This window comes from Gobio gobio (genome assembly GCF_949357685.1).
Source record: "Gobio gobio genome assembly, chromosome: 20".
NCBI lineage: Eukaryota > Metazoa > Chordata > Actinopteri > Cypriniformes > Gobionidae > Gobio > Gobio gobio.
In genome coordinates, this window is record NC_137113.1 from 23,574,685 (window position 1) to 23,601,808 (window position 27,124).

General features: G+C 38.9%; 1 protein-coding gene and 1 long non-coding RNA gene across 3 annotated transcripts in view; one reads left to right on the forward strand and one right to left on the reverse strand.

Moving 5' to 3' along the window:
* The window catches only part of afap1 (actin filament associated protein 1), a 62,945-nt gene that overhangs the window by 30,866 nt on the left and 4,955 nt on the right, over positions 1-27,124 (reverse strand). The window contains exons 1-3 of one of the 2 annotated variants that reach the window (XM_079845745.1): positions 8,788-9,158; positions 880-1,008; positions 635-717 (exon numbers count right to left, since the gene is read on the reverse strand). In XM_079845745.1, coding sequence (XP_079701871.1) covers positions 635-717; positions 880-1,008; positions 8,788-8,821 — 246 coding nt within the window. In that variant the 5' untranslated portion in view covers positions 8,822-9,158. Of the gene's footprint in view, positions 1-634; positions 718-879; positions 1,009-8,787; positions 9,159-27,124 lie in introns of those variants that run through there. The other variant, XM_079845746.1, reaches the window with a different exon arrangement.
* Positions 8,432-17,238, forward strand: LOC307143921. The gene is made up of 3 exons (XR_013818643.1): positions 8,432-8,501; positions 12,143-12,224; positions 15,164-17,238. It is a non-coding gene; the product is annotated as an uncharacterized lncRNA (long non-coding RNA).

Genomic DNA, 27,124 nt, shown 5'->3' on the forward strand with positions numbered 1-27,124 from the left:
GAAATTGTACAACATAGGTGGCATTATGCAAATGTATTTTCTAGTGATGTAGAGCCGTAACGCAGTAGGATTCTAAATACAAACGACTCGTATAGAGTCGATACTTTCTTTTGGGAGACAATAACTTTATTTATTGTGCACTTTCGACTTTACAACTGCAGAAAGTTTACATTCACAGACAGCTATATTACACAATGCATGAAAGGGAATATTCGAAAAACCATTATATGGGCACTTTAAATTCAAAAGTTGTATTTCTTAACATTAGTTAATGCACTGTGCAACTAACATGAACAAAAATGTACAATAATAAAAAACTTACTAACATTAACAACAAAGATTAATAAATGCTTTAAAAATATATATTGCTCATTGTCAGTTCAAGTTAGCTAATGCATTAACTAATGTTAAATAATGAAACCTCTTTGTAAAAAGTTACCAAATAAGGACTATGAGAGAATTTAGCTGGTAGCACATTGTGAATAATACCAGAGTTTTCATGTACTTAATTTGGTCATTACTATATACGAATACGATTTTTTCTTTAATAAAGAAAGGATGCATTAAATAGATCAAAAGTGAGAGGAAAGTATATAATAGTTGCTGTATTCTTTGTAATAATATGCAATCTTACCATCCAGGGGTGAGGAATCTCTGGTAGGGGCATCTGAGGAGGAGCTGGGAGAGAGGTGTGTATCTCTGTCTTACATGAAGGCTCTGAGAGAAAAACAAACATTCACATTCACACAGCTGAAAAAAAAACTAAATTGATGTATATATTAAGGAGGCATAAGTCATGATGATGAATATACATAGTGCAGTGTGAAGAGTTCATTTGAAGTCAAAGGTCAAATGAGCAGCTAAGTGGGGTGTGCTTACCTCTAGTGGCTAGAACTCTGTGCAGGATGTTTAATATTTGCTGTTTCTTCTCTCTCACTCCAGCAGTTAAATACTCTCTGTCTAACAACTCCAGAAAGACCCGCAACTCTGCCAACAACTCCTCCATCGCTGAAAAAACACATACAACCAGATATTCAATAAGCACAATAAGAGCAAAAGCTTGTGGCATAACATTTTCTGCTTTGTTGATTTTCTCATATTGACACTATAAAGATGGGCCGTCAGCATTGCTCTGCTCTGAGATGCTGGCTGGCATCTCGTAAAAGCAGTGAATTATAGGTATCTGTTGGCTCGGCACCTGAGGAATATCAAAGGCTATCAAATGTGAATTGCAGTGCTGGAAAATCAGAGGTCTATAAAACAGCATTACAATGGGCTCAGGCCCGTACAAACACATAGCTGAAGGTTTACATAAGACTGAGAGCTGGGGGTTCGGCTGCTGTAGGGACAGTTTCTTGACGTAAAACAGAGAATAGAGTTCACTGATTAGTATGTGCTATGAAATGAAGTGTGCATAGCAAATCGAGTGTGTCACTGTATGACTGCTGGTCTAGATTCCAGCCATCAAGACTGCAGCTGCACTTGGATATGAGCCAGTCTTTTTCAGGTTGGCTATAGTTCATTTGAATGCAGGTATTACCCTTTAAAGTCCTTCCTTCAAGTATGCACAAATCAAATTTGCAGTGCTTTTTGTCTATTACATATTTGAATGTGCTCTTGTCTTAAAAAGGATACACAAATATTAAAGTTGGGCAATATGGTCCAAGGTGATTTACTAAGGTTTGCGCTTGTCGATTTACTTGTATTTGCGCCATTATTTACCGCCCAAAAAAAGCATGTTTTACACCAGATGTTAACTGGTAGATAGTGTTGGTCATTATAGAAATGATCCGGCTGCGTCTGTGTTCTTTAATTTCCGCGTCATCAATAGATCACGTGCAGAACTTTCCACTCCCATCAGCGTGTTTTTTTGGAATTACGCTCTCATGCTAATTTGCCCTGTTTAGTAAATCTGGCCCTATATCTCTGTATATATCTGTATTTTATACAAAATGGGTTAAATTATTTTGCACTCCATCTGTATTAGGGATGTGACGGTGGGGGACATCGCTTTCGAATTAGCAGTAATTCTGGGGCAGCAATTGCTTTGCAGGTTTCCTATTAGCATTGGGTTTAAATCTAAAATATTGCCAAATAGGCGCTTTAAAACCAAATCTTCCGCCATAGTCTTGTCAGTCAGCTCCTAAATCTCATGATAAAAGAAATCTGACTCTGGCTGCTGATCTGTGCTGCGACTCTCATTCGGCTCACGCTGCATTGAGCAGACACGTTCAGTTTTTAATTGTAGTGTCTGTTCTCTAACTGAACTAAATTATTTTTATTACTATAAACAATCAAAATGCGTCTGAACACTGTGTAACACCGGTAACAGACTATCGCAGCAAGCCTAATCTGTATAACATGTACATGCCGGCTCCAGCAGTGAATTTTAATGGAGACTTGTTAACTGTTAGAATGAGCCTAACATTTTCTAACATTTACAGATAAGCATACAACCATAATATGTAAGTTATGCACTGAGGAAAATGTGCATCAAATGCATTAAACAGTACAGTCATCTGACAGTAGGGTAGGCAGCTTTAATATGTTTAGGAAGTATGCAACCTCACTAGGATGCAGCCTGCTGTTTAAGAAGCACCCTGTGTCCTGTACAAAATCAAGTATATCGATATAAACGTCTCATATCTCATTTAAAAACTATCAATATATCTTACACAAGTCGATATATATACTAGCCCTAACAACTGTTACAAAAAAGTAGGAAGTTTATGAACATTTTTCATGCGTCACATAGATAAACTGATTTCCTGAGCACTGATTGATTTAGGAAGACATTATGGTGTCCTTACATAAGGACATCTAATTTAACCATTGGAGTTAAAATCACATGTTCTTGTTTTAAACTGAATAGACATTTCTCCACAGTATGTGTCGCTTACTGTTGTCTACCATCAACAGGACAAAACACTAAAATATTTATTTACAAGCTTTTGGGGATTTTTTCTTTTTTAAATTGCCCATTATGAAAAACGATTAGCTTGATGCAAAGGTGATATGATCTATCAATGTATGCGCATAATATTTACAAGACACAGGCATTCAAATGCACACATCACAGCCCTCTGTTTTAGCAGTGATAATAATAAATGAATGAATAAAATTAATAAATGAATAAAGTTATTAATCAGAGATTAAAATGGGAGGGGGGGGGGGATTTAATACATTTAGAGTCTCTAGCAAGCAACAATATTTATAATTAAAAACGATTTTTTTTTTAAATAAATATGGAATTGTTAAAAACACATACTTTCCTATATTTATTTAAGATTACTATATAAAAATATAAATATAATTTTCCAGGAAAAAAATATGGTATTCAAATGATGAAAAACACAGTAAGCGTATAACATTTCCAGTTGTTCCTGCATCATTCCCTGTCCAACAGCTTGCACGTCAGAACGAATAAAGCTAATGAAGCACTTTCAGTGATGGTGGCCAAATAACATGAAAGGAAATACACTTTAAAAACCAACAGAGCGAACCAAAGCGCTGCATTAAAGAGTACCAAGTGCCACACAGAAATGAGGACCACCTTCAAACTATGCTTGGGGGCAAAGTCAAGAGAAAGAGAATGAGAGAGAAAAAGGGAAAAACTTTAAACAATCACAACCACCCACATTCACAATTCTCTGACCGATTCTTCTTCATTCACACACTCTCGATTGACTAACCCTAGCGTAAACAAAACTAAACGATGAAAGATAGCAAGAAATGAGTCCAAAAAGCCCATCTTTTAAAAAAGCGACACACCGCCAGCTGAAATCCTGAGTGACTGAATATGTTAACACATCCAGACCAGAAAAAAAGGCCTTAATGTCAGCAATTTTAGTCTTGTTTTTCAAATACCTGCCAAATTGACCAGAAAGAGGGTGATGCCATGCCAGAGAAGGGTTCGACAAGCAAAGCTGATTTTAATTCGGTGTTGACAGAGAGAAATAATGAATGATATTCAGTTTGGTGGTTATCTAGAACCAGTATGACAAGCTGACCTAGTGAACTCTCAGAATAAACATCATTCAAAGTCTCTGCTGAACAAAAATCACATTATTCCACCATTCCAACCCAAATTCAATAATATAGAGGGATGTGGTCTGCAAAAGCAATTGTGATGCTGCCAGCATGCAAGAACCAGTATTATTTGTCTGCTGATGCAGAATGTGTGTGCATTTGCGTAGGTGTGTATGTATATGTGGTTACGGTCTACCACCCAGGCCGCTGAGAAGCAACAACATCCTTGAAATTCACTAAAAGAAATGTGTGTGTGTGTGTATGCCTGTGTGTACACGTACAGATTACAGAGTACCTTTCTCTTCGCGCTGTCATCCTATCCGACCCTTCCGTCACATTTTAGAGCAGTTCTCTTTAATGAACCGTTAAAATCCATATGCACATGATCTATGACCTGCCGTATATATAATCAGGCATTAACCTGTGCCAAGTTTCTGTGGAGTACCCACCATCCCACATCCTTCACTCACTCTTCCCTCTACTTTTATCTCTCTCACTCCCACTTCTCCATTTCAATTTCCACACTGAGCCAAGGCGCTATTCTTTTTTCCTAACTTCTCACTTCAGAAGGGAAAAGATATGGCGGCTGACAATAAACCTTTGGTAAAAAAGAGATAACAAACAACCTCTTTTGCTTTGTTTAAGAAACCTGCCAAGAGCATAAATGTGAACTTGCTCTTCTGTCTTCCCTGACTCCTCATTCAATGCAGTGCTTCTCTTTGATGTCCGCTGACAGGATCCAGAAGGAGACCTGGTTATGACTGAGATACAACACAAGCTCCTTCATACAGATGGATGGATGGAAGGAGGAGGTAAAGATAAAAAGAAAGACATGCCAATCTTGCTTATAACACCTCTCGAGTCATATCAAAGTTCTTAAAAAGCAAGTCAGTTCACTCTGCAACCAACTTTCTAAGAGCGTTTTGTTTAAATGATATCAAATAAAGCTCTTATCTACCTGAAATTTCTAAACCTTGTGACAAGTTTCATAATGAATTGTAAATCAATGATAAAATTGGGCAAAAGTTGTATAACACATTTTCTTCTTTAGCTCAAATTGCTCTAAAAATATTTAATATCATTGACCTCTGTGATTTAGTTTTTCTAAACTCTATAAATAAGCTGATTGGCACTTTTAACTGAAACGCGGGACAGCCACCATAATGACTATTACAATTTCTTTGATTGATTTTTCTATGAGCAGTCTGTCTCTGTCCATATCTCTGTCTCACTTGAGCCCAAAATATCAATATTATCAATCATTGATTATATACTGTATAGAATCTCTCGTAGATCTGAGCGGCAATGGGCGCCCAGAACAAACCGTTTGGCAGCTGTGAATAAGGCAGCTACTAATCTGTGGTTTGTGAAATTAGGCTGCTTTATGGTTTGGCCTCATCATGGTTACCACTCGCTGCCACAGGCCAGGGCACACCAGAGTACCACTCAGGCTACACATGCCTGGAAAATAGTAGAAAACTACAGGAGAGAAGAAAATATTGAACAGATGCTCCACTGTCCCACTAATGATGGGCTTCAATATCAGCATCTGTGTAGACGCATATATCAAATGCACCGGGATCATCAATAAGAGAATATCTGAGCTGTGTGATTACATTCATCTCTGTGTTTGATTATATGTGTGTACTATCCATGTGTGTTCACATGAACATGTAAGGAAAATACTGAGGTTTCAATTATGAAAGGATGGTTTAAAATATACGTCCATAAATGTGTACTTGTGTTTATGAGTTTGTGTGTGTGTGTGTATATAATTACAGAGCGCTAACTCCTAAACCACAGTGGGCAGAGGGGTGGGAGAGAGAAGCCACTGGTTAGAGAAACCTTTAAGAATCATCCTTCTAGAGGGTGGGGGAGACTCCATGGTGCCTGGGAAACTGAGCAGAGAAGTGATTGTATCCACTTTTTATTTGAGCATTTATGAATGTTAACCAGCATTTGAGTATTTGCCTTCCAACAATTACTTGGGAAGAATTGTAGCATATTTATGAGTTTATCATGTACAGGATGATGATGCATTATCCAAGGCATAATTATAGGGAGGGAAATGTAAATGTAAAAAATGTACAGAACGAAAATAAGAAATTATTACTTTTATTCAGCAAGGAAGGATGCATTCAATTCATCAGAAGTAACAGTAAAGAGAAGACTTTTACATCATAACAAAAGATTGCTATTTCAAATAAATGCTGTTCTTTTGAACTTTCTATTCATCAAAGAATCCTGAAAAAATTATAATTATTATATATAATATTAAGCAGCACAACAGTTTTTAAAATTGATAAAAATGTAAGGACAAGGCCAGCATATTAGAATGATTTCTGAAGGATCATGTCTGATAAAAGACTGGAGTAATGACTGCTGAAATTCAGCTTTACCCTCACAAGATTTTTTTTTTTAACTTGATAAATTTAGTTTATGCCACAATTATGCTTCTCATCCCACCCTATCATGATCTGCATATTGAACAATAATTGAATACATGAGTGTCGGAAGCAAAAAAAATGTGGGTGGGTCCTCTCTCAGAAAATTTTTACTGGAGTAGATGCCATTTACACAGTGCAAATATACCGCCTTGTTTGCTAAACGTCTGGTTGGGCAAGACAAAATCACTGAAAACACCGTACCTTTGAGAGCAGCAATAGTGTAGGGGTAAGACGCATGGCATCAAGTTTTGACGCAAATCGAACCTTGGTTCGAATCAGCCGAACTCACTCTACTCCCTTTTCCCATCACATATCAGACTGGAAAGGCATTTATTTTCAATAAAAATTAAGAAAATATTAGAAAAGTTGAAATATAGCATCTAACGTGTTTAATAACAAGTGTTTATCTGTTAGGGGTAGGTAAACAGACGTGCTGAATTAGAAACAATAAAAGTGAGTGGGTCAAATATCATTGATCGTAAAAAGTGGGTGGGTCTTGCCCACATACAATGGTTCCGACGCCCATGATTGAATATCAAATAAAATATACTATTAAGTTGAGTATATTAAATATACTCAACTTAATAGCAATGTCACGAAAGCATGGAAGTTCCTTATCCTTATAGAGTTTCTCAAATTATCTTAAATTGTTTTGCCAAAAAGGCAAACACTAACCTCTCTGGCACTCTCCCCATAGAGACAATGTAGAGAGCCATTAACTCATTAAAAGTGAATGTTTATGGTAGCAATTGAGAGAGGGGGAAAAAAAGAGAAAAATATGATAAAAACTGCAGTAGAGCCAAGCAGTTGACAGAGTGGGAAGAAAAGACAGAGGTAGGCAAAGTTAAAGATTTTTCTTCTTGTCTCTCGTCTTTTTTGGGACAGACATCTCTACTTGGAGAGAAAGAAGGACTTTGGGGGTTTCTGGCACGTGTGAGCCTTTAAAAACTCATCAGCGTAGAAACTGTTGAGAGGAGACCCCCTAAAATAAAGCCAAGTAGGCTAACAGACCAATACCCACCACATCACACACACTAATCGAGTGCCAATTCATACCATGTCAGACTGGTCTAACAACACAGTGCCATATGTTCCAAAATGCCAATAAACACATTAACCACCAGCGCAGCCCAGTATGAGCTTTAAAACAAGATGAAAAGTTCAAATCCACAAGGAACATTGTCACATCTGGAACTATGCTGACATGTTTTAGTGCAAAACTAAGAGAGAGGCGTTGTAGTTTACATATGTTAACATATTTCAGGGATAATATGGTCTTTAACACAAAAAAGGTGATCAGGAACTCAAAATAAAGCAGAGGGGTCTTGTATCAATCTGAAGGATTTTTCTTTCTTTTGCAATAATGATACAGGCAGCAGTCCCATATCCTGGACAACAGTTTGACCACAGCAACTGACTAATTAGAAACAAGTATTTAAGGGACCAACACAATGCTATGGCAAAACCACACTTGGCCCTTTATATAGGCTACAAAACTCCAAAGCCAATGCTATGCCCTGCACTCAGATACCGTTAAACCACTGTGGACAATAGGGCTCTGTCATATCCAACCGAGTGCAGAGTTGTGATGCACGTACAGGATACCTGACACCTCACAGCTGCCAGACAACCAGCCAATCATAGATGTCCTGCCTATCCAGATCATGATATGTTTTCGAAAGTGCAGACTTCTGTGACGGAAGATAACTAGGGCACCTGTATCACCCTAAAGTCATTATGGGTGACTGGAAAGATCACTCTTCTGATTTACTTAATAAATGCAACACTAGTATTCTAATAGTATTAAAATATTTTAATTAAATGCAAATCTGAACATTAATAAATAACAAAACAAATGAACAAAAATAGCAGTCAACGAATTGCTTGCAACGTCATGTCATTAAATTTACCGCCTCTTCACATTTCAAATTGCAACGGCTTTTCTAACTGACCTCAGTGAGAAGAGCAGGATTCAAAGGAGAAGATCTGACTCACGGGGTGAACGGCTCTTCCAAAACCGAGACGGTAATATCGCCTTTGCAATGTCCATAATGTTAAATATTTTTTTATTTCTTAACTTACCGTTTCTTTTACATTAAATTAATACGAAAATATTATTTAACTTCATCCTCTCACAAATCGCGAGGATGTAATGAGAAATGCGTTTCTCTCATACACTTTGTGATACTGCATCTCGCTAAACATACATTGTTCTTTCATTGCCACAATAAATTACACGTGGACATAGTAATATTAATCTACGTCTTGAAAACATGCAATGAATCGTCTCATTGAGATACTGGACACTCACCCCTCGAGGCGAACAGTATGGGGTCGCTCCGCATCTTAAAGTCAAACGCATCTAACTCCGAGTAGGTAGGGATTGCAGGCGTGTGTCCGACAGCTGCTGTATTTCATTAAAATCCGCGCAACAGAGCCGTCTCTGTTTCCCCCGCTTTCTCTCTGCGAACCAGCAGACCTCCGCTCGCTACCGCCCGGCAATGTGTCGTTTCCTCTGAAAACTTCCCCTGACTGTCTCCTCGATCCTGACACAGAGCAGCTCTGTTCGCCTTCTGTTTATCGCGATCCCGACAGCCAACCGCTGCGCCTTCGAAGGGGAGCTGTTTGGAGACTTAAAAGAAAATCTTTCACTTTCTCTCCATGTCGTGCTCGGAGAAAAGTGGGACCTCCTTCCTTTCTATTTAGTTTCCTCTCCCTCTTTTCTCCGCCCTGTAGCCCCACTTCTCCAATTCCACAGCTGGATACAGCGCATGTGTGTGGAGAGGGACGATTAACGAGCATTTAATGCTTAGTGAAACTTTATGCATAGACACGTTTATTAACATATTTAAGATGAGAACATTTACCTCAGAATGATATAGAATATCTGTATCCTTGCGTGAACTTTCATTCTAAAGAAGTTTAAGAATTAATACACAAGCTCAAGCAGATCCTGATTCATATTGATCTATAGGTATTTTCTAAATAAAAAATAAAATAAAATCTCATCCATCTTGCTCAACTAACAATATTTTAATTAAATAAATAAATAAATCGTAATTGTAACTGTTTGCCATTGTAGATCAGACGAGACCAAAAAAGGTTTGCTGCTTTATAGCTGTGAGTGAGCATTCTTCTCTGACAAGTTTATACATGCATTTCTATAAATCACTCATCTATTTATGGATTAATAATTACAAGTCTTTCATCTGAAAGGGTCTATAAAAAGTGAGAAACTCTATAATCACAGCGTCAATGTGGTTGAAAACAGATTTTTTTCATTGACCTACAGATGTTTTAACAGTGCATCAAGATACAGTCTTTAGTGGCTGAAAAAGTTGGGTTTTTCCAATAACCTTAGTCCCTGTTTTGTTTTACCTCTTGGGAAACATTGAATTTATAACTAACGCTTCTCATGTTTCCTATAAACAGGTCCAACACTGATAAGGCTGAAATGATATTTAGACATACATTTTACTTCGACATTTATTTGAAAATAAACAATCAAACAAAACAAAAAAGTATCTTTTTCCCATTTATCCTATTTTTTTCTCCTTCATGACCTCTATTAGCCTGGCTCCGCCCTCCTACGTACTTCCGCTCCATTTTCATTTTCCTTCAGTACTCCGTCTGGGACTGCTGTATATTCTTAGGTTTTCTCCAAATACATTTTTACCTGTCCAATCAGCGAACAGCGTTGATGTTGTGCGCTAGTTTGAGTTGTAGTTCAGTAATGGCGGCGGAGAAAGATGCGAGCGAAGCCATTCATTCCGTTATGGCACCGCTGCCGAATATCCAGAAGTTAAAGCCGGAGCAAGAACAATCTTTGCTGAGTTTTGTTGGTGGCCATGATGTTGTGGCCTTCCTCCCCACTGGATTCGAATCAAAAGTTTGATTTTCCAGCTCGCTCCGTTCGTGGTGAAGGCGTTGGCTGAAGCCCTATTCGGACAGTAATTGTTTCTTGTGGGGTCGTAAGGTATTGTCATCATTTACAGGGGCTAGTCAGTGATTTTATTGCCGTCCGTCTCCCGCCACCACCCGCGTAAAAATCCCCGGCCGAATCACCTACTGTTTTAGACAAACACCAAGGTCGTGTGGTAATTGAATTGCTGTCCTCTGAGTTTTCAAGAATATATATCACTTCAAAATTCACTGTTTATATCGTTTTTGACCACTGCAGAGCACCGTGTGGCTGCGCGTCGCTGTAATTTGGATGCATTTCTAGACTTGTATTTCTTTAAATGCTGGCAAGAATTTTCAAGAGCAATATATTTCATCACCGCTCAAAAAATAAAAAGAAGAAAACCCCGTAAACATCTGAATTGGGCCATTATTTATGGCAGCATTTATTCTTATCATACCAAGCATATGATATTTTATTTACAGCATACAATCATGTTATGGACCACGTGAGGAGCGCGTTTCCCGATCACAAAACTCTCCCCTCCACTGTGAATAAATCACAATCCGAAAGCACAAGTTTTAGGTTTTATCACTGAGGTGGCGTACACAATCTGCAGTTATTTTTACGGACTGCCATGTGAGAAATCCATTGACGGCGCACGACATACGTCATGACCAAATGTTAGCGATTGGTTATTATGGCAAATCCAGAGCAGCACTGGGCAGATCCAATAGTTTTAAACTTCAACAGAGTACCCGCCTTCAAGGAAGTAAACGCTTGTCAATGGAGAGTGGCCAGACTCTCTGTACAAATTAAATGTACGAGAGTCTGGTAAGACCAGGCTAGACCTATATAGGGGTTACTCAAAAATCGTAAAAGCACAACATAATTTGGAATTAGTGAATCTTAAAAAAATTAAAATAAAAACTTCAACTGAACTCCCATGTATGTGGACACTGTCCATGTATTTGACCTTGGCACAAAAAAACAACTATGCTCTGACATCATACCGGGGAGAGAATCAAATTGATATGCAGACATTAAGTCCACCCAAAGCCTGCAGCACAGAGGAGGAGAGCAATAGTATCTTTGACTCAACACAATGCCTGCATTCCCCACAGTATCAGATTCAACACTGTATCAGATTCAAACAAGTGCCAGTTTTATGATAACAACACACTTATCTGTGTTCTGTTTGTTTAGTTGCTTTCCTGTATTCTTGTATGTATCAGTTGGGGTATACCTTGTGTGTTTAACTTCTTAGATTGCAGATGTTTTGATAAAACAAGAACACTGAAATGTGTATTGTCAAGATGTCAACTGCTTCTTGTGGCACATCAACATGAAAGTCATGACAAAGCCATGTTCGTTATCTACTCACACTTAAAAAGGCACAATCTAGAGAGAGTTATGTGGAGAAGAGAATAGGAAAAGAGGGAATTAGGTTACACTGCCACAGAACTAAATCTTTGTTTGAGGTCATTATAACTGCACAATTCAATAGAGTGATATCTTAGAGAAGTCAACAGTCTTTAGAGAGATACACCGGAAGAGCTATTTAATCTGTAAATTGTGAAACATTTCAGTTCAGTCTAGAATCTCAAATATTGAGTCATTTAACTAATTTCTAATGAAAGATACATGGAATACACAGTTTGTAGTTTTACAGAAACAAAGTTATGAGTAAACCGCATATAAACTTTATCTCTTCCCAGCTCTAGGCACATTGTCAAAAAGTAATTCTGTGTCACCCCTCTAATAGGACTTGGTCCTCACGTCACGTGCTCAGGATGTCGGAAGCAGGGTGGAGGCCCCAGACTGGCAAACTGGTAACTGCGAGGAGGGTAAGCTTTAAACAAACAAATCTCTAATGAAGCATTAAAGAGCCTGGTAGCCAGTGGAATGACTGTTTCCTCTGGGAGGGCGTTTATTACAGCAAAGGCTATTATTTCAGGGTCAACACATGAGCTGAATTCAAGGTCTTTTGAAGTGAATCTCATATAATGTGTCTTCGTGTCACTCATCAGTGCTTATGTGTTTTCATATCTCCAAGGAATGCAGCAACAATCTGTTGCCCTGGTGAAACACCTCATTACTAAAGTGTCTGGCCTCACTGGCAAAATACACAAGCCAAAATCATATGCACACCACCTGCAAGACAATAGGATTTTTGATTCCACACAGACAAATTAATTGAAATGCTCTAGAGGTTGTTGTTTCTGTACTCTATTAAAAACTAGCATTTTTCTAATCAGAGTCCTGAATGAACCCTTTGACATTTCTTTTTTCAGCCCTGAAATGCTTGCAGGCTTTGCTGAACCTTTATAATTACTGGACAATGTTTTCAGAGTTATCTGGAGTGTTGCAGAGCGCTTTTGATTCATTTGAAACATATCATCTCTGCAATCTGCACTGCTGCTCTTAGTATCCAAACAGCAGAAAAGTGACTAGGATTTAAAAAGACATTTGGCTGTACTCTTCTCCTACACCTACACATACACATACACATGCGTACACGTATACATAAAGTATAATCAAGCCAAAGCCTCCTTACGGAATTAACAAAGAGTAGACAGACAGGATTTACGACCACAGGAGGCATAGCAAATCTATCAAACCCTTCATAGCCAACAATGCATTCTTGTCTTAATTAGAATGCTAATCTAACTAGTCAGTCTTGAGATAAACCTGTAGATGGGATTGATTCATCTGTTGTTTATATTAACTGGTGGATTTCCACAATATCAGTAAGATAAAAATGTATACGTATATGTGTAGCCTATGCCTGAGAGAAAACACATACCTTGAGATCTGTGGTCTCTGTTATAAAGAAAATTAATTTGTGCCAGACTGCAGATGCTGTAGTTATTTCAACAGATGTTGCTGTTGTAAATACCTCAGATGTGTTTAAACTCAAGGAAATGGCTAAATGAACTGCAATGCTTCAAACAGCAGTCCTCATACACAATGGCACAAGAGCAACAAACTCAATGACAAAAACCTTGGCATCATTTTCATTGGTTGCTCTCCAGTTCACAGTTCTCCCCTGATAAGATGCCATCTCGTGGAAAATTAAACACACACACACAGGCAGTACATTTGAATAATGGAAACTTTCTGAGCTGGTAAGCTGCAACCAAAACTCTGTATACATGTCTGGAGAAATCGTCATCATCATAGTCTTCATCACAAGCAATCAGTCTTCATAGACTCTCCATATGGCTATGAGGTAAAGACCGCTCTGCTCAGCTGCAGTTGCATAATTTGACACCATAGCCATTTTATAGTGCAGAAAGCCTAGAAAGCTGTAGCGCATATGGACAGGCGGTATGGAACACTGGCTGTGGTCCAGCGGAGGAAAGCCTTGATGGAGACAGAGCAACAGTAAGGAGTATTTTAAAACTAGGTCAGAATTGGAGTTAGCATGACTGCCTTTTGACACACTGCTCACTTGTAATGTCCTGGCCCAGTTTCAGACATACTTGTGCTGTGTTTGGGTTGGGCAGAATCAGCTGGATAGTGCACTTCAAACCAGTCCAACAAGGGGTCTCAGAGGAGATACACAATCCTTTATCCTTGAAACACCCTAAAGAAGGCTTTGACAAAAAACAGCTCAACATTCCATACGTGATACTCGGGAATAGTGCAGATGAGGCCACACTACAGTATGTTCTCGCTTTCTACTTTACATTGAAAATGCATGCTCAGCCAAGAATAATCGATAAGTGCATTACATGCACAGTGCACACTTAAAGTTAGATTTTTGTCAGACTAGAGCAATAATTCATCTTTTTAAAATGTCATGTAAATAGTTTAGTCAGACTAAAATTTTACCAATCGGATTTTTGAATTTTTTTCTCTCCAAATGCTTTATAGCTCTAATCATTATTCAGCACAGAAAATGTAATTCAGTTCAAATGTATTTGCATGCTGGTCTTAATTGTCAAAGTACAATGAGTACCAAGTACAGTGTTGGCAAGGACAAGGTGACCAGGACAAGAGTCCAATTTGGGTTCATTTGAGTCCATTTGTTAGAGTTAATGGAGTGGACAATGTTGAAGACCCATCTGCAAGTTATCACCAGGAACGAGCAGCTGCATGAAGCTCATCCTGTGCGTACTTCTATTGATCTATATAGTATCCACTACCTTGCACTGATCCATAACTCCTCTATTTCCCTGGTCAGATTCTTCATAATTTTGTGTATTTTGCCTTCCTTCATCCATAAAGTCCTCCACCTACTTCTCTGTCCATTACATTTCCTTCCTCCCCCTTGTTCTTCTTGATGCCCATTCTTGATAACATACACATAACCCTCCCCCAATCCACACTCAGTCTCTAGTCCCAGCTGCTATAGCCAGGGTGCCTCTTTAGCTCCAACGGTTCCAGCAAAGAGTCAGATAAATGGATGGATAGATGTACGAAGGGGAGTATAGCCCAGCAGGACAAACAGTCACAATCACTAATACACACTAAACACACACACCTCCCTTAAGTCAGGCCATCCCACTACTTCGAGGCTCAGCCCACCATCTGGCCAGGGTCAGACTGCAGACGTGTTGTTGGTTATTATGGCTGGTCAGCCTTATGGGGGTAGGAGACCCAATTAAGAAACCAATCTGCTTTAATGCAAAATGTATGAGCCCCCCCAACACCCCCCACCCCAGTTTTTTTTTCCCAATGCTTTTTTATCTGGTTCTCCCTCGATCATGAACACAGCAATCAAATACAAATCCTGTCAGTACATAGCGGACATCATAAAGTCTTCATTTCATTTCCTCAGATCCAGACACTTTCCATCGGACGATTTTGATAAATGTTTCAGCCAGACTCCGCCAGAACCACAGACATTGATTTTCATCAGACCTCTGGGAGGAAGTACGCCCCCGGAGATCCAACATCATGTATTTGTGCAGAGTGCTGATTTAGGATCAGATTTTCAAATTGTTTACAGGGGTTTAAGCCAAGGAGTGCAAAGGAGCAGCTCTGATCCAGAGACAGCATTCCTGATATATGATCATGTACATTTATGGGTCCTGGCCATTCTGTTGAGTCACACAATCCTGATTTGTGTTCATAGTGTTAATTCTGACCCCAAGCGAACACATTTATATAGACCAGGGCTATTATCATTGAGAGGGACTGTTGCTACATTTATACGCAAGCAAATAGTTTGTTAGTAATCAAATTGACGGCTTAATCGAACGAAAGCCTTCATGTAAACACCTAAATCGATCCGATTGAGCTCGATCCAAAATTTAGATTGGAAGGGTTGGCGTAGACCTGAAATAAGTAAACGCGGAAATGTTTGAATCAAACTACTTTCTCAATCAGATTCAAAAATATTGTGTGCAGCGACAGGACAGTTTTTTTTAAAATACATACATGTAAACAAATTTATAAATCGGATTGCAAAGTTTAAGTGTCATATAAACAGAACTTTAAGAATCTGAAATCAGACTGATTCAGATTGATGAAAATTTGTGCATGTAAACATACCTAGTACTGACTACCACAGAGAAAGGTATTGAGAGCATGCAAGGCCAGAGGGAAAGAGAGAGGATGTGGGTGAAAGGGAAGAGAAGAGGTGGATGGAAAATAGGAGAATGTGGAAGACCTTCACTTCACCTGCCAGACATAAATTTCAAGGCCTCGTCCCTACTGTCAGGGAGCTGGCCAATCAGCTTTAAAAATCCAGCAGTCCCTCAAATATTCACAGTGATCTTTATCATCCATGTTGAACTTTGACACTAAAAAGATGGATTGATGGAAAATCCTGGTTCCTTGAGTCTAGCCATAGATGTAGCATGTTAGAGTATGAAGTATGAATGATGTATGTTTTGTTGTTGTTGTTTTTTTTAATACAAAATTACTGATTACAAACGCAATCAGCCAGCTTTAAACTGCTTGGTTAAAATACCCTAGCACTGTGAGGGCAAGTTTGCCATGGGCAAACTTTTGTTGTTGTTTTATTTTTATTTATTTCTTCTGATATCCTTTTATATTGTTTTATGCTACCTTTTCTGTTGTGTTTTTGTCTGTAGTTTTGTGTTGTTTCGTGTAGTGTGCCATGTAAAAACAAAATATAATTCCTGTCTATCAGTTTTTTGTTTTGTAATTTCTGTAAAATGATACTCATCATTCTCTGTGAAGATAGCATAGAGGCGGAGGCTCTGTGTGCAGCCAATGGCGGTACAGGAGAGGACCATTGAGGAGAGAGGGGTTATGGGAATCGCACTCCAAAGAAACATCTGCAAAGCTTCAATGTAAGAGCGCTAAATGACAGAAAATACAAACAATTATTATACACTTAAAGAAAAGAGAGAGGGAGAATTGGGAAAAAGAGTGTTGAAATCTCTCACTCACAGCATCTAAAGCCACAACATACTGTACAGATAAATTGTCCAACCAAATGAAAACTAATGCAGCACAATATGGAATGTATGTAAAACGTTACAGAATTGTCGAATGCTGTGATGATGTTATGCAATGTGTTAAATCTAAGATAACACATGCACTTTTTTTTTTTAAGTAGATTTAAATACAGAAAATAATGGAAAATAATCTAAATACTGTAGGTATATATCCTGTTTTTCCTAGTTCAAAATATTTAAGCTAATCTTTAACTGAAGAAACATTCTGTAAAAATGGTATACAGCAGTAATGGTAATTAAATAAAACTTTTAAAAAAATGTTACTGGCTTGCTGATTCTCCTCTTCATTGCTGCTGCGTGCTCCTTAATCTTATGATGTCATTGGTGCCCACATATACCAGAAGATACCCATATGCCTACTGTATGTTATTCTCTGCATCTCTGAAAACTTTACAAATGAATGCATTAAAATGTCTTAACCATTCCCTCACGTGGCTTTCAAATCCAATACCAAGTGTGTTTATAATCTAAGACAGAAAATGCTCTTTTATGTGTGGTTTAATCCTTTAAAGAATGCCATGATCTTAATGCTCACACCTCTCAGAGAGTTCTGCTATGGAAACCTTGCAAGACTAAAGATTTACTGAGGACTAGAAGTAGAAGCTGCTATAGGTTACACTAATTATACCAACATGTCCTCCAACCAATACGCTATATATACTATTCTATATAGGTCGTTTGTTACTTCCCTGAAATACGACCCATAGGAGCGTTTACTAAAGTTGTGCCCCTATCGACAACAGGACACTTTCATGTGTGTGTGTGTGTGTGTGTGTGTGTGTGTGTGTGTGGGGGGGGTTGTAGCTGTTAATAAAAAAATATTTTTGCTAAATGGAAATTGCATTTAAATGAGCACGCATTTTGATTGGTAACAACGCTCATACCTCGTTTCATGACTAAAGACGTAACGCGGCACTGTCATTATTTTTACGCCAGCTAGAGGGCGCATGACTTTAAAGGCCCCATGGCATGAAATTTTCATTTTATGAGGTTTTTCAACATTAAAGGGTTAGTTCACCCAAAAATGAAAATTCTGTCATTAATTACTCACCCTCATGTCATTGGACACCCGTAAGACCTCCGTTCATATTCGGAACACAAATGAAGATATTTTAGTTGAAAGCTGATGGCTGAGAAAGGCTTCAGACAGGCCTCCATTGGCATTCAGTACATTGACACTTCCAAGATCCATGAAAGGCACTTAAAACGTCGTTACAAAGTCTATCTCACCACAGTGGCTCTACAATAATATTACGATGCGACGACAATAGTTTTTGTGTGCAAAAAAAAATCTAAATAACACCTTTAACCAACTTGTTCTCGACTTCCGTGTGTGCCTCCACGACGCATGCGCGAGAATATGACGTAGCGCCGGCGTTCGGGAATCCATGAAATACACACTTTAACCCCAGTTTGAGAACTACGCCGAGACCTAAAGCACGATCAATGTAGAATCCAACAGCTTAGACATGCGCGTCTTCCTCTGCTCGTAAACAAATCGCTTCTGGGTCATATGTCCGAACGCCGGATCTGCGTCATATTCTCGCGCATGCGTCGTGGAGGCATACACGGAAGTCGAGAACAAGTTGGTTAAAGGTGTTATTTTGATATTTTTTTTGCGCACAAAAACTATTGTCGTCGCATCGTACAATTATTGTAGAGCCACTGTGGTGAGATAGACTTTGTAACGACGTTTTAAGTGCCTTTCATGGATCTTGGAAGTGTCAATGTACTGAATGCCAATGGAGGCCTGTGTGAAGCCTTTCTCAGCCATCAGCTTTCAACTAAAATATCTTCATTTGTGTTCCGAATATGAACGGAGGTCTTACGGGTGTTCAACGACATGAGGGTGAGTAATTAATGACAGAATTTTCATTTTTGGGTGAACTAACCCTTTAATATGAGTTCCCCTAGCCTGAATATTGTCCCCAAGTGGCTAGACATTTTGATTGTTGTAAACCGAGTTCTGGGTGTCTTTCTCTGCCTTTGAGAAAATAACATCCCAGATGAGCTGATCTGGAATTTTCCTGTTATGACGTCATAACAGGAACGGTTACCTCCCTTTCCTCCGCCCAGAGAATTTGACACGCCCATGCAAGCGCTATATTTGTCCCCGAGAGATCATGGCTTGTGAACGAGTGAATGCTGGCAGTTTCTCAGTGTTTGGATGTACAAATGAAAATAGAAGTCTTTTTTCAGTTCCTTCTGATCTGTTAGCTAATTATTCAAGTTCACACAGAACTTTATTATTCGTGCACACCCTCGGCTGACAGAATGGTGTTTTCGTGTTTTCTAGCTTGTGAGTCAGTGTTTTTGTATGTCCTCGTCGCGTCTATCTGTTCTTAAATGTGCATACAGTCGTTAGTTTCTGCTCAACATCGGCAGAGCAACATCTTTAGAGATAAACTTCACGCACGCCGAAGCTCGGGCTGCACTGACCGGGCGGCCTTCAACATCACCGACCCCAAGTACTGCATCTGGCCAAGGGCTGCACGATTAATCGAAAAAAAATCACGATCTCGATTCAAACATAAATACGATCTCATTTCTTAATGTTGGCGATTCACTTCCGTGCATTTCCCTCAGATCATGCTGCGTTCACGCGTTATTGGTCACACCAGAGCTTGTCACACTCACACAATAACAAATCACTAACCAATCAATCATAAATCTCCACTTCTCTCCTCTCCCTCATTGGCCATGTTTCGCTGTTACTGACGTGTAACAAGACGGCAGAGCAGACCTAAACGGAGTCAGATTTGTAGCGGTAAGAGGTACAAATTAACCGCAAACTGTGCACGCGCGCACGGCAGAGAGGGAGAGAGAGCGAGAGACCTTGCGTGTGTGTGCTGGTGTGCACCTAATGAAGCGCATGTAAGACGGAGAGCGTCCTGATTGGCTTGTTTCGGTAAGTCAACCAATCAATTGTCAGTGTGGGCGGGCTTTTATCTCTTCTCCCGAACCGAATTAATCAGTTCAGTGTATCTAGAAACTGGAGCGCCATGGCAGAGGGAGAGTGCCCCAAAAAACGAAAGTATAAAGTATAAACATAATGACAATCTTGCACGCTGTACCGTTTGTTACTGACATGTTATGTTTGAGTTAAACAAGTTTCATTTCATGTGCATATTTTTCAGGTCGGCTAGTTGCCAAGGCTACATGAAAACAACAAACTCCTTAGACCTGTTTAAAGTTGCAATGAAATATAAATAAAAGCAGTTTACATAAATAGTATAAGCAGCTTATGTAAATAGTAAAAGTGATCTACATAATTTTACTTTTTTTTTTTTTTACAAATAATTGCATAGGCCTATAGAAATTATATATTAATGATATATTATATTATAATATACTAGTAAAGTCATGTTCTGTGGTGAAATTCTGGATACTTTTCCTCCTTTCATGATTTTTTTTAGGTTGGGATGTCTGTAACACTGTCTTAGTACATTAAGCCACGTTAAGCGTTTTCTTATAACATTTTTTTTTAAATATTTAATTTATAGTTTTCATTTTTTACAAAAACGCAAAAACAAAATTAAACAACGAAATAAGACAACAAAAACCCTCTCTCCACAAGGCAAGATATTAAATAATCATAAAAATAGAAATAAACAGTAATAAGCATATATTTACATCTAGTCTGTCTACATTTGTTGTTTCTACATTTTAATTTAATTGTAACTAATTACTTTTATTTAAAATTGATTCATTTTTTTTAAAGTACAAGAAAAAATGAGAATCGTGTAAGAGAATCGTGATCTCAATTCCCATGGAGAAAAATCGTGATTCACATTTTAGCAAGAATCGTGCAGCCCTAATCTGGCCCACAGCGGAGGCACCAAACGCGGCGCGAGATTAAGCAGAAGGGGGGTGCGCGTATCCGGGCTAGCCCCACAATAAACAGGATTACATTCGATTACTGCCCTTTTGTGTCTTTTTTTGCGCTGTGGCGTTACTGACGCTTTTCATATGACAGGAAAATATCTAAAAATAATGCTATAATCAACACTTACTCGTAACTTGTTCATCTCCACAGCTGTAATGGTACATTGCATGTGTTACAAAGTTGGTAGAATAAGGAGGAAGACGGAGGAATTTACTAGAGTTACTAACTTTCTGACATGAGTGACAGTCCCTCCGACTACAAATAAACTAATAACCTGTAGTATATTCTAGTAACTACAACAGTTCACTGAACTGAGACGTACTGAGAACTGATGAGAAGTGAACTCAGGTCCATCCGTCTCTCTGGCAGCAGCTCGTGCCTGGTAGACCTCGTTAAACCACGCCCCCTCCACTACAAGATCTGATACTCATTCAAAAGCAAAGATGTCAGCCAATCACAACAGTGGGCGTTTTTACTGAAGTCTCACAGCAGACACGCCTCTTGAAACAGGGCATTCAGCAACAGGGCAAACATCAGTATAGAAAAAATGCCTTTTATTTCTAAATTATGACATTTTATGATGTAAAAATCATACTAACAATACAAGTACACCTCAGGAAACATTATAAAATAAAAAAATGCCATGCCATGGGACCTTTAAAGGTCGTAATAAAGTGCTTAAAAAACGACCTATAGAGTCGTTTTTTTTGGAGGACAGTCTGAATTATACACTGGTGTTGGATCACTTTGAAAATTTCATGAAATTTTCATTCTCAACCAATTACAAAGAAATGGCAAGTAACACATTGTATTAAAACACAGCATTTCTTGTAAAATGTACTTCAATAATCTTTGTTTTAATAATTAACAATACAATATGATGTAGGCTAAATGCTGTGCACTCACATGAACACACAAATTCAAACACTGAAAATTGCGGTCTTTGTAGATATAACATTACAACACAAAAAATTGCTGTCTTGGGAACAGGCATGATATCATCTACAGAAGTGTCATGTGAGGGTGACCAGTACTTCCACTTGCCGTTGTGCAGCGTTTACTACAGTAAGTTGAGTGGATCTTTGAACTGGCAAATTTGCATATTCATGGGATGCGTATACTAAATTAAGCAAGGGTGTAAAATTACATTCAAGCTATTTTAAGGCATGAATACATTTTTTTCACAGGAAAAACATTTATGGCTGTGTTCACACTTGACGTCTTTTTTGGCAAGAAAAAGTTGACAAGAGCGCTCTTTTAGTAAAAACAAAAAGAGCTGGCAGCTTTTGGTTCCAAATAGCAGCCGAGGGCTTTGCTATACAACAGCTGCAACAAGAGTGCTGTGTGGTGCCGAGATACAAAATGTCAAGGAAGAGAAAGTTGGCTCTTGCGTTGGCTTTTGAAGTAAACAGGGAGGAGAATGCCGGTTCACAACGGCGTTTGAAAACAGTATGGTCCTTACAATAATTTAGTCCAGGAGCTCCAGACTCATTATTATCATTATTATTATATATTATTTCATTGATCTCTTTGTGCTCCGACACTAGCAAAATTAGTCGATCTACCGGCACCTTCTCCATTTTTCTTGTTGTTATGGAAACGAGTTTGCTACTTGTCATTGGTCATCGCTTGTCAAAGGCACTTGACGTAGGGCGTTTTTATCAGAAAAGTTGAACTCTTTTCAACTCAAAAAGACGCTGCAGAAAAAGAAGTTGCCGTTTAAAAAAATCGCTCACAACTTTTTTGAAAACACGGTTTACTCCATAGGATTATAATGTAAAACAGACACTGGTGTGAACACGCCCTAAACATGTAATTTTGGTGATCAAAGATGAGCTTTAAGGGATAAAATGATTGACTAATGGGGGAAATTTCTTAAATTCTTTCTTCAAATAGATTTACGTGAATCCGGTGGCAGCTTTTTCCACAATGTTGAACTAGGTGCTGATGTTGTTATGTATGCACCAGTCTGGAACGACCTATTTTCCACCAACCAAAGCAAACCAAACTCTTACACCAAAGTGCTGGTGTAAAAGCACACTTTTGGCTCATTTCCACTGAGCAGTACAGTTCAGTACGGTATGCATTATTTGCCGTTTCCATTGTCAGAAGTTGTGAAAAGTACCCTAAATTCGAACCGTAGGGGTACCTAACACAGTAGTCCGATACTAAAGGGTGGAGCTAGAGTCACTGCAGAACGTTGATAGGTTGACAGAGAATCGTCACTTGCACATACATTTTTGGCTGTGTTTTTCCTTGCAGCCTTGGCTCAAACAAAGTGTGTCTTTTTCTTTTGACAAACAGGCACATCCCGAGTAGCAAGAACAAGATCTGCTGTACGTCATTCATTGTTGTTTACTGTGTCGCTTTCTTCTTCGCACGAGTATCAATCGCTACACCATCATAAGGGTACTGTTGGTGGTGGAAACGAAAGCCGGATCAGGGTTTACGGTCCCAAATCGTACTTTACTGTACTGAACTGTACCGCCCGGTGGAAATGAGCCGTAAGCTTGCAGCTTCCGTATGAATAGCCTCTGGGCTCTGTGTGGGTGTATCAAGGGTGAAATACAGAGGAAGAAGAAAAGTATTCCCATAAATCATAACACTTTGACATTAACCTAAATGCACAGTCAATTTAAAAGGACAAGTCTGGAGGCCTTAGCACTTAAATGTTCACAAATTTTCCAGATCGTAACCAGAACTTGAGCTATACCTTTAACACACATAGTATTGAACACCTGATTATTTTTTACCAGCAGACCTACATGCACATAAGCATATTCATTTTTAGTACAGAAAAGCCTGAAACCACTATTCCTAAAACATGTGACAACAAGTCTTGGCTAAAATCCAAACTAAGCATTTTACCCAAATACCCAAAGGGCAGGTTGCCTTCATCATCACCCTAAATCATACGCCTCTACTAAAAATACATTTGAATTGATGGAAAGTGGGTTACAATAACACGAAAGGGTGGAAAAGCATAAAAAAGGTGTGTTAGTTTGTTCGCACACACATAAGCATATTTTCTGAGCATTACAATATATGCACTCCCTCTGAGATTTAGAACCCAAAGGCTGACTCACTCTTACTCCCTACTCACTCTTTCTTGACCCGCTACAGGAAGTGGCATAATCTATTAGTCACTGTCACTTTCCCCATGAACTATAGAATGATTCCTATAAAGTGGGCCTCTTGTATTTCCATCACATTGTTGGTTTATGCAGTACAGTGAATGTGTGTGAGTGTTCTTTCATTCCTGTCTCTATTCATCTGGCAAATCAAAATGAGTGCAAGGAAATAGGTATGGACAGGCACAAAATAGGCACGAAAAGGCATGCAGAGCGGCAGAGAGGAAGAGAAATTACTGTACAAAGATGAGAGAGCTGCCTCAAGGCTTAAATACCACGTACAAATACACCTGCAGGATCAAAAACCCAAAAACACAGATGGCGCTTGTTTTTAGAACAGAAAGAATTTGGCGAAGAAAGACAGATAAAGAGAGTTCATGTAGGTCAGCTGTTTTATAGGATAGTAGAGATGCAGAATCAACAAGGAATTGAGATTGTTTGCATTGCCTATATGCCTACATGTTTGAGACAGTGTTGTTTTAGTATTATGATTATAGTATTATTCATATTTTGAATTGGCTTTTATTTTTATATTTTGTTTTTGGTTCAATTGATTTTGGGTTACACTTTATTTTAAGGTGTCTGTGTTACAGTGTAATTATACATTTAAGTACTGAGTAATAATAATAATTACCTACATGTACTTACGGCAGCATTAGGGTTTGGTTTAAGGTTAGTTGCATGTAATTATGCATAATTTATAGTTATTAATATAGTAAGTACGTGTAACAAGGACACTCAATTTTGTAACATTTCAATTTTTTTTAAGTTTAAGTTTTTTAAGTACAATTTTTTTTATTTTAGCTTTATTTCAATTAAAAATATTTAAAAAATATTTTAATAGTGTCAGGTTTAGTTAACAATAACAACACTGTTTTGACGTCAATGGAATGCGCTAACACACGCCTGCATATTTTCTATTTGAATATTGATGCCTTTTTTGAGGAACTTGTACGCTTTCAATCAAACCAAAAATCTTTGGAATCTGTGAAAACAAATAATATTCTTAAAAACCTATTAAGCTAGCTCAGCTCCTAAAACTACAAACAAGCATACTGTGCATTAATTATTCATGCTAAAGATTCTAGCATCTGTTAGCAATAAAACAAGCCTTTACAGAAAGACTGTTACCTTGGCTTTGACAGCATACCCTAAAATCAAAATACTTAACCAGAGTTTCCACCCAGCGAATAACACTGACCACATCAGTCTAATCTGATCCCTCTCCGCCCGTGATGTGGTCAGGAGTGTTAAGAACCACAGCTACTTTCATCTTCTGTATCTTTGCCACAGTTTCCACAGCACCTTCTACACGCATTTGCTTTTTCCCTCTCTCACTTTCCATCTCATAGTCAAATAACGGAAAGGGGTGGAAACAAATAATGACAGAGACAGAAATTACAGTAATCCTCTACTTATTTAAAATGATTTACAGAATATTCAATGACAAGAGCAAGAGAAAGAGACAACTAAAGAAAACTAAATCTTTCTAAAGATCATGAGGCATCAGCTTGCTTAGACAGTGACTCAGAGGTCTTGAGTTCAGCTTAGTTTACAGCACAGACACTCTGAGTCTACAAACACACACACATACTCCCATGGACAAGTTAAAGTATAAGCACCTACTTTTCGAACAAACACTTGAGTGTTTTGAGTTTGACATAAAGAGAAAAAAAAAGTAAAGCTACCCTCAAATCTTCCCTCTGGCTATGTCTCGATGTGAAACCCTAATGGGACAATATATCCAAAGCTGAAGAAGAGTCAAAGGCATGCAACACCACTTTTTCATGTTTTACTTGAAAGATTTGCCACTCTAGTTCAGTCATGTTACAGAGCCGCAGGGAGTATGAATAACTGACAGCTCTGGAGAGATGTCTCGCACAGCTGTTTGTGTACACAGTGTTACTTCTGAACTTGTGCACATATTTATTATAATAAAAAGAAATTAGGTTTCTTACATATTTTTGTCCAACATGTACCTATAAATTAATATATAATTTTAATATATGGATACAGTTCTTAAAGACCCCATTAAAAAGTGTTTGACGAACACAGTTGTCTTTCTTGTGTAGACATTTCCTATTGAAACAAGTCTGAGATGGGACATTTTGAAGGGCTTGTCCCTTTTATAATAGCCAAAAGCCTTTAGCATCTCAGCCATGAACCATTGCTCCATCCCAATTCGCATGCTATCTGTCCTAAATAGTATTCGAAAATAGAATTAATGTCCCAAATCGAAGTTTGTTGAAATGAGTATTCCAAAGATACCCGGATAGTATAAGTAGGCAAATTGGGACACAGCACATGATTTGCTACTTGCTAGTCGGTTGCAGATGGTATCAGGGAAAGCATTTGATTGGACAAAAGTCTGTGTAGTGCAGGATGAGTCATTAATCACCGTTCTAAATTAATGCGCTGCCTTTATTGAATCAGACAGTCACTCACACACGGACTCAGGATCACAGAAACTTCTCAACTCAGCCCTGTGACTTGTATTAATAAAACAAACTTTGCTACTTGTCACACTACGTGCTGATGGAATCTCTTGAAGACGATGATGAACTGGAAACAGGAATTTTAATAACGAAACTCAAGAAACTATTACAGAACAAGCATCATACACGTGTTGACATTGACAAAGACGGACAAACACTGGGTGAGAACTAAGGATTTAAATACACAGAGCAAATTAAGAAAATGACTAGACACAGCTGAACTAAATTAACTAATGATGGTTGCCATAGAAACAAAGGATTGGCAGGAAACTGAAAGCCCAAAACACAAACAGAACCATGACATTACCTCCCCCTCCCAGAAGGCGCAGCCTCGCACCAAAAGGAGTCCAACCGGGGAAGGGGGACGGGCACCCTGGAGTCCTTGAGGTCAAAGGCAGGTGATCCGGGCGCTGCCGATTGGCTAGGAAACCTTCAGGGTGGCGCCATTGCAAGAGGGGACATGGAGGCGGCGGAAGCTCAGGGGACCACGGAGGCTCAGGCAGTTCAGGCAGCCATGTTGGCCTAGGGAGTCCAGAGAGCCATGGTGGCTTAGGCAGTCCAGGGAGCCAGGACAGTGCAGACCCTTCAGGGACAGCCTCCATAGATGGGTAGCAAAATCTTCTTGGGAGGAGCAAGGACAGGAGGGACAGGAGACGGAATCCTCTCTGGACCGAGGACAGGAGGCGGCGTCCTCTCTGGACTGGGGACAGGAGACGGAGTCCTCTCTGGACCGAGGACAGGAGGCGGCGTCCTCTCTGGACTGGGGACAGGAGGTGGCGTCCTCTCTGGAACCGAGGA